Below are 8,764 nucleotides of genomic sequence, written 5' to 3'. Positions count from 1 at the left end.
CTATTATGTCTATTATCTCTGTGGACATAATCACTGAACTAAAAAAGAATGTTATTTGCATAAAAATTTCAATTTTTTTTTAAAAATTAATCAATGATTTTTTAAATATATTGCATAATTAATTTCAAAAAAAAAATTAATGACAACTCTTATTAGTTATTACATCAATGATTTTTTAAAGAAAAATCAAAAGAATATTTCTTAATTAGTTGATAAATGGTATCAAACTTATTAGAAATTATTAACAAAAGCAGTATGTAAACAATGTTCCTTCACATTGGCTTATTTAAGCTGATCAATTAAAGTTGTTGACAAAAAAAATCATTGAATATGTGTTTTGATAAAGAAATGTTTTTGAAATTAATTATGCAATAGGTTGTTAATGTGTGGTTGTGTGGTTGAAAAAAAAAATCATTGAATATGTGTTTTGATTAAGAAATGTTTTTGAAATTAATTATGCAATAGGTTGATAAATCATTGATTTCGTATGTTAAGAAAAGTTTTTTTGTAATTGTTTTATCCAAATAATATTATTTTGTTTAAAAAATCGATGTAATAATTTATAAGAGCTGTAATTATAAATTTTCATTGAACTTAATTATGAAATAGATTTATAAAATTATTGATTTCATGATTTAAAAGATGGTTAAAAAACAATTTTACCCAAATAAAATTATTTGGTCAAGAAAATAATATTAATTTTGTCAAGAGTAATCTCCATAATTATAATATGCCTTGTCAGCGTTCTAATCATACACCATCATCGTCTACGTCATTATTTTTGACAGTTGACTAATAGTTAAATTAATCAATGGTGATTTTGACACCATTAATAAAAGTTCAGGTAGTTTATTTGAATTTTGTTAATAATTCATGTTAAAAAATACATTGTCTTATTGTTTAGGTAGAAAAATACAAGATCATTGTTTAGGTAGAAAAATACAAGAATCATTCATGTTAATAATTCTACAAATTAAAGGATCATTGTGATCAACTTATCACTTCCAGAAAAGTTTTTTTAAAAGGTTATTTTAATGATGTCACAAAAGATGTTATAATAGTGTGGTCCAATTAATCATTGTAATAGAAAAATGAGAGATCGTATAAAGATGAAAATTAGTGCATAATCCTATTGAGATTTTTAAAAGAATCCATAGGGAATATAAAATACAGCTTCATATACTAATGACAAATATTTTACATCAAATCTCTATAATATAGTAATTCCATAATTAGAAAAAAAAAAAAAAAATCATCCATAGACCAATGCTAAAAGTCTTCCAAGTTCCAAGACTCAAAACGATAAAAGGCGTTTCTGTCGTAAAGACCAAATTACTCCGTCTAGGAGAAATCTGAGTAACCGAATAAACCGGTTTGATCGTATCCATAGTTTGTCCAATAACCGGTTTGCATAGATTCATCCATGTTCTGATCTAAGCTTGTACTCGCTAGAAAATCCATGTTTTGGTTACCAATGACCGGAAAATCAAAGTCTTGTTGGAAGTACTGAGATGCAACCTCTTGGATTTGAGGATAGTCCTACACACAAAAAAAAATATTCAAACCTATATTAGATAAACCAAAACCGGTTTTGGTTTAGCTATTAGTCAATATAAATGTATACACATACTTTTGAAGAATCAAGAATGAAGTCTGGTGAAATCCAAATGTTGGAGGAGTCCGTTTCAGTAGATACAGGATTGGCAAATGAGTGAAATGGCATTGTTTCATCGCGACTAGGAGACGTTACTCGGCTTGAAAACCCCGAGCTTTCTCCGGATCCAATAGTTTGCTCGCTTGGAATTTTTCGGATTTTCGAATTAGTTTTGATCTCAGTCTTCATTGCAACACGACATAGCACATAAGCTCCCTAGAATTAAACACGTTCAGTTCTTAATATTCTTTTACCAAATGAAAAAAAAATATATATATATCAAGTCTCTTTACCTTGAAATGTGGTGGTCCTTGTGATGAATCATCATCGCAGAGTCGATATTCATGCATGATCCAATTGGTTCTATCGCCTAACGGGGCACGCCCTTTATAGAAGACTAGAGTTTTTCTATAGCCAATTATAGAAGATGAACGAGAAGTAATTTTCCGATCTTTTCCGGTTGCTTTCCAATAACCAGCTTTTGTTCCTCGGTTTGTACGGAAACCATTAGGATATTTTTTGTCCCTTGAACAGAAGAAGAACCACTCCATGTCCCGGTTTGGGAGAAATGACTTGTCTAAAAAGTAACAATGACAACAAAATATTAAAATTTTGAAAAGTTACCAGAAAACTAAAGTATGTATATTTTCGGAAGTTAATATATATTATTACCTGGTAACTCCCAAGGATCGAAACTATAAAGATCGATAACGGGAATGACTTCAAGCTCGATCTCGAGACCTTCGACTTTTCTTTTCAAGTAGTATTCGATGAGTTCTTCATCAGTAGGATGAAACCGGAATCCTGGAGGTAAACATGAACTTCCCATTTGCAGTAATAAACTCACTATACGATGACTTGCTACACCAAATAAAAGTTAAAAATATTGAAATCAAAATTTATTTATTTTTGAACAAGAAATCGATATTTCTTTTTTAGTCACGAAGCTACAACAGTTAATATTTGGAAAATCCAAAAATAGAAACTTTTCTCAACGCTTGATTTGTTGTTTTGCAAGTCAAGTAGATTGTATTTTTTGTGTGACAAGAACATTGTCTGAAAGAAAACAAATTGTTTCGTATAATTAAAAAAAAATAAAGTAACCAAAAATCTTTAAAAGTAAGAGATGTAATAAGAAAGTAAATATATATTGGTGTGAAAGCTTCAAAAGTGATTAAGGAATTATTTTTTCTTAACAACGAGTGTTTAGCGACTGATGAAGAGAGTAATTGTAGAAATTAGAAGAGGGTGGTAGAGTGTTGAATCGTTATGGAGTGCTGAATATTTATAGCACGAAGTTGGTAGAACATTGAGTTTCTATATAAATGTAAATTGGAATTATAAAAGTTTGTTAGAATGTGGCTTTTATTTTTAACAAAACTATGGGAGACCGATAAAGTGATTAAGACATAACTTGTCTGAAGTGTTCTATAAAATAAAATTCCAAAGTAATTGGACCCACCTAGACTCAATAGGTTATTTACATGTTCACACTTAGGCACAAGCAATTGACAACTCATTTCCTTATATCTTTCAAAGTTTTGTTCTTCTTGTTGACTAACCATTAATTTTATTTTCAATGATAGGTTTATCATTTCAATCTTCACATATACTAGTATGTCAATGCAATTTACAACACAACCAATGTTTCTATAGATTATACTTACGTGTATGTAAGTGTAATATTTTGTATCAAATGAATTTACCATTGTTTCTTAGCGTACCAATGCTATAGCTAGATATTTTAATGTGTGCAACTTTTACACCTCAAATTGTAACTTTCCCAGTCATATATTACTGTGATATTGAGTTTTAAAATACTGTTCCACGTCACAATGCGTAGGACAAAAGAACTTTTTAGTGTAACTTGAACGATTTTTTTATTTCATACGAAAAGAAGAAGACGAAAGTGATAACGAAAACTACATACTTGAGTCGGAACAAGATAGTGGACCCGCGGCTACTCTAATCGGACCAATCCATATTTTATTTTCCTAATTTTAGTTTACATAATTGTTCAATGTCTTTAAGAACGACCAAAGAGCCACTTTGAATATATTTGTTGGAAAAAATAATTCAGAAGTTCTCATATACACTTAAGATACAAAAGTTGCTTCTTTTATCCATTTTGGAATTACAATAATAAGTTCATATTCCGATCCGGATATTAATTATAAGTTTATTATTTATACTTTTATAGCCTAAACTATGACGTCTGCATAAAGTTGTGCAGTTCATGGTTTCCCATTTAGTTGGACCAATTTAGTTTTTTTTTTTTCATAGCATCTGGAAAAGGGATACCTAGATACGATGACTAAAATTTACACTGCCATCATGACAATTACGTCTTGATATTATAGGCATTTATAAGTCAGTTAGCTATTTGAAAATCTTCATCACTAACAAGAATCTGACACAGAGTTTTATCAGTTTAGTTAACATGGTAAGTCACATAATTTTAATATTTCCTCCATGTCTCATGTAGAATTAGATATTGAACTGACTTGCTTTATCCACAAACATTACAATAATATTTATACATGATCGACACTAGGGTTTCTAAGTTAACATACATTGTCATTGACGTAAACAATACGACACAAGCCCATAACACAAAGCCCAAACTATAACTCCAATACTCCCCCTCAAGTTGGAGTGTGGAGATTTTGCACACCTAACTTGGACAATAAGTAATCAAACTGTGCTCGACCAAGCGCCTTTGTTAATATATTTGCAATTTAAACATTCGTAGTAATATGTTTGGTAGAAATGATCCCATCACGAACCACATCACGAACCGCATGACAATCTTTTTCTATGTGTTTAGTACGTTCATGAAACACTGGATTGGCAGCAATATGAATAGCAGCTTTGCTGTCGCAGAAGAAACGAGTAGGCTCCGACTGATCAATACCCAATTCTCTTAACAAACGCCGCAACCACTGAATCTCTCGTAAAGCAGTAGACATAGACCGATACTCGGCCTCAGCAGACGAGTGAGAGACCGTATTTTGTTTCTTAGTTTGCCAAGAAATCGAAGAACCACCAAGAAGAACAACAAACGCGTAAGAGAACGTCTTGTCAAAGGACAACCTGCATAATCCGAATCGCAGTAGACACTCAAAGGGAGATCCGGATCCAACGAAAGAAATATTCCTTGACCAGGAGTGCCTTTCAAAAAAACAAACCACAGGAAGAGCTGCCGTCCAATGAGCTTCACGAGGAGACTTCATAAACTGAGACAAAATATGAATGGAATAACTAAGCTCGGGATGCGTATGAGTGAGATATATCAAACGACCTACAAGTCGACGATATGGCTTAGGATCAGATAAAAGAGGACTTGTGTCTTTCGCAAGCTGGTGATTCTGCTCAAGAGGCGTAGGAGCAGGCTGAGCACCAAGAAGACCACAATCCGAAATAATGTCTAACGCATACTTACGCTGAGAAAGAAAAATACCTTCGGGACCTATGCTGACTTCTAGGCCAAGAAAGTATTTGAGTTTGCCCAAATCTTTCATAGAGAAGCATTTAGACAAAGAATCCTTAAACTTCTGAATCATGTATCCATCGTTGCCACAAATAATCAGATCATCAACATAAACTAAGACACGGAGATCAATACCAACTTTAGTGTAAGCAAACAAAGAGTAATCCTCATAGGACTGAACAAAACCAAAACAGAGCAGAGTCAGACAACTTCTTAAACCAACAACGGGAGCTTGTTTAAGGCCATAGATAGACTTCCGGAGACGGCAAACTTTGCTCGAATGAGAAGCACGAAACCCAGGTGGAAGTTGCATATAAACTTCCTCATCCAAGTCACCATGCAGAAAAGCATTATTGACATCCATTTGAAAAACTTCCCACTTCTTAGCAGCAACAAGACGAAGAACAGAACGAACAGTAGTCATTTTCACCACTGGAACAAAAATCTCATTAAAATCAACACCCTCCTTTTGATTATTACCAAGTGCGATAAAACGGGCCTTATAACGCTCAATGGAACCATCAGCGTTATACTTAGTCTTGTAAACCCATTGACTACCAATAGCAATCTTATTAGGCGGTAAATCACAAATCTCAATCGTCCCTGTAACATCGAGAGCATCAACCTCTTTGCGCATGGCATCATTCCAAACTTTGAGGCGAATGGCCTCCTTAAAGTGTCGTGGCTCAACATGAGCAGTAATCGCAACTAAGAAAACATGGTGCCCTAGAGAAAAAGCATCATCAGAGATGTAATTTGTCAAAGGATAGAGAGAGTTACCTTGAACCGAAGACGAGACCAGGGATGTGGAGTCAGGGAGAGCGTGATGGGTTTCAGGAGCAGAGACAGCATTATATGTGACATAGTCGCGAAGCCAACCAGGAGCTTGACGATGTCGTTGACCTAAAGGAGGAGGATCAACCGAAGTTACAACAACAGGTGACAACACCTCCGCCTCGGTAGAGGGAACATGATCAGGGGAACGACGACCCGGAGAAGAAGGTACCAATGAGTCCGCAACTACAGATGACGATGTATCAACAACCTGCTTGTCCACGAAAATAGGGGAAGGTGAAACCGGAGATGAGTTCGGAACAGAGGATGGTGTGTCAGACGTAACAGGGGAAGGAGGTAAAAGCGGAGGATCAGCAACCTCCGTAACAAGCATAGGACTTGGCGGAGGAGAGACAACAGGATCAACAGGTAAGACCAAGTCCGAACTCCCCCTGACCGACGAAGGCATCACCCAGTCATCATCAGTAACAACAGCAACAGACGGAGAAGATGGCGGAGAGAGAGCAAAATTTTCGCGATTTGCAAAAGGGAACACATCCTCACGAAAAATAACGTCTCTTGACACACAAATTTTGTTCTTCTCAACATCAAACACCTTCCAACCTTTCTGCCCAAATGGATAGCCGACAAATACACAAAACCGACTACGAGGAGCAAATTTATCCTTGTCTCTCTGCATAGAATGTGTGTAACAAGCAGAACCAAAAACACGTAACGAATCATATGATGGTTTACAACCATGAAGAACCTCATACGGAGACAAGCCGTTGTGCACAGATGAAGGAGTTTGACTAATAACATAAGCAGATGTAAGAACGGCTTCTCCCCAAAAACGAATAGGCAAACTAGCCTGAAACAATAAAGCTTGTGAGACATTCAAGATGTCGATGTTTTCTCTCAACTCGACCATTTTGTTGTGGAGTCCCTATACAAGATGTTTGATGAATGATTCCACATTGATGAAAATAAGGGGAGAGACAAGTAAACTCTGTTCCATTGTCACTGCGAACCGTCTTAACGGATTTTCCAAACTGTTTTTCAGCGTATGTGATAAAGTTGTTAACACATTACGGACTTCAGACTTAGCAAGCAAAAGATAAGTCCTGACCGCACGAGAATAGTCATCAACAATAGTCAAAAAATAAACAGCTCCACAAGAAGAAGGAACTCGATAAGGACCCCAAACATCGCAATGTATTAAAGAAAAACAATCGTCGGCTTTATTAAAACTGTCAGGAAACAATTCTCTAGTCTGCTTGGCTTGTAAACAAATGTCACAAGAGTGAGAGCCAGGAGATTTCGAGGAACCAGAAAACAACGGTAAAGAAGAAAGCATAGAGAAAGATGGATGCCCTAGTCTTTGATGCCACAACACTTGATCGGAACCGACGGTCACACTGTGTATTCTCGCAGACTCAACATCCTTAAAATAGTAAACACCATCACGCTATTCTCCTCTTCCAATCCGAGTCCTCAAAAAACGGTCATGCAACACACACAAAGTATCAGCAAACATAGCAACACACTTGGTTTGCTTAAAAATCTTGGAGACAGATATTAAAGTGCAGTTTAGAGCTGGCACATAGAGAACATTGTCCAAAGACACTTTCTCTGTCAAGGGAAACACTCCCACACTCAAAGCAAATGTTTTACTACCATTGGCAAAGCCTACAGAACATGGGGAAATGTTCTTAAGGTTGATTAATAGGGAAAGATTTCCTGTCATATGATGAGAGGCCCCAGTGTCAAGAATAACATCACCAAGATCCTTCTTACCAGAAAGTCAATCATCACTACTAGAACTCAATTTTTCTGAAACCATCTGTTGGAGAACTCTCAATTGTTCGGGTGTGAACTCAGGAAACACTGATGCATTCGCACTAGTTGCATGAGCAACCACAGATTATCCTCTCCCTCGTCCAGAAGAAGAGAAACCAGAACCGCGTCCACCACGGCCCCGACCACCAGTCTTTTGTTGTGATTTCTCTGATCCCTCAGTCCACCAATCATGAAATCCAACGATTTGCCAACAATCACTTTTTGAATGACCACTTCTCCCACAATGAGAACAGAGTATCGAACAACGCGGAGCAAAAGTCACACTGTGACCACCACCAGAAGTGTCTGTTCGTCCCAAATATGCAGTTACCTCCGGAGCTTGCTCACGGCGAGTCAGAAAGCCAACAGCTTCTTGTTGGTGCTCACGCGTACGCACCGACGCAAGTCTCTGTTCTTCTTGTATAACCTGAGAACAAATTTCTCCAAGAGAAGGAAGAGGATCCATGGCAACAAGATTGGTACACAACCCACCAAACCGAGAATCATCAAGACCATAAACAAATTGATGAATGTTCTCCTCTTCTCTTTCCCTTGCAGGCTGACCGGTCGCACCACAGGTACAAAGGACACAAGTACAAACAGTGATTGGCTTATAATTCTGAAACTCTTCCCACATATTACACAACCTGCCGTAGTAATCAAGAACCGACGGCCCATCTTGCCGACACGCCGCAAAAGTTGAGCTCTGAGTTGATGAACACGGACCTTGTTTCCCACTGAGAAACGCTGCTTAAAATCCACCCACAACTGGTGAGCATTGGAGACAAAAGTAACAGTGGATTTGACTTTGGACTCAATCGAAGTACGAATCCAACCCACAATCATAGAGTTAACCGTTTGCCAATTTTCAAAATTGACATCAGTGCTCAATGGTTTTGGTATGGTACCATTGATAAACCCCGTTTTACGCTTAGCCTGAAGAGCGTTAAACATCTCAGTGGACCATTCATTGTAATTGTCACCAGTCAACACGACGGAGGTGATCA

General features: G+C 36.6%; 1 protein-coding gene across 1 annotated transcript; it reads right to left on the bottom strand.

The window, feature by feature from the left end:
- Window positions 1,162-2,928, bottom strand: LOC104771918 (NAC domain-containing protein 86-like). Its single transcript, XM_010496537.1, has 4 exons — window positions 2,327-2,928; window positions 1,948-2,231; window positions 1,631-1,870; window positions 1,162-1,539 (listed from the first exon to the last, which is right to left on the bottom strand). Exons 1-4 carry the CDS (start codon window positions 2,481-2,483, stop codon window positions 1,342-1,344), a joined length of 879 nt encoding a protein of 292 aa, XP_010494839.1. The 5' UTR covers window positions 2,484-2,928; the 3' UTR covers window positions 1,162-1,341.

The sequence above is a fragment of the Camelina sativa genome, chromosome 20 (genome assembly GCF_000633955.1).
Source record: "Camelina sativa cultivar DH55 chromosome 20, Cs, whole genome shotgun sequence".
In the NCBI taxonomy this organism is placed as follows: domain Eukaryota; kingdom Viridiplantae; phylum Streptophyta; class Magnoliopsida; order Brassicales; family Brassicaceae; genus Camelina; species Camelina sativa.
This window is presented reverse-complemented; position numbering and strand designations above follow the sequence as displayed.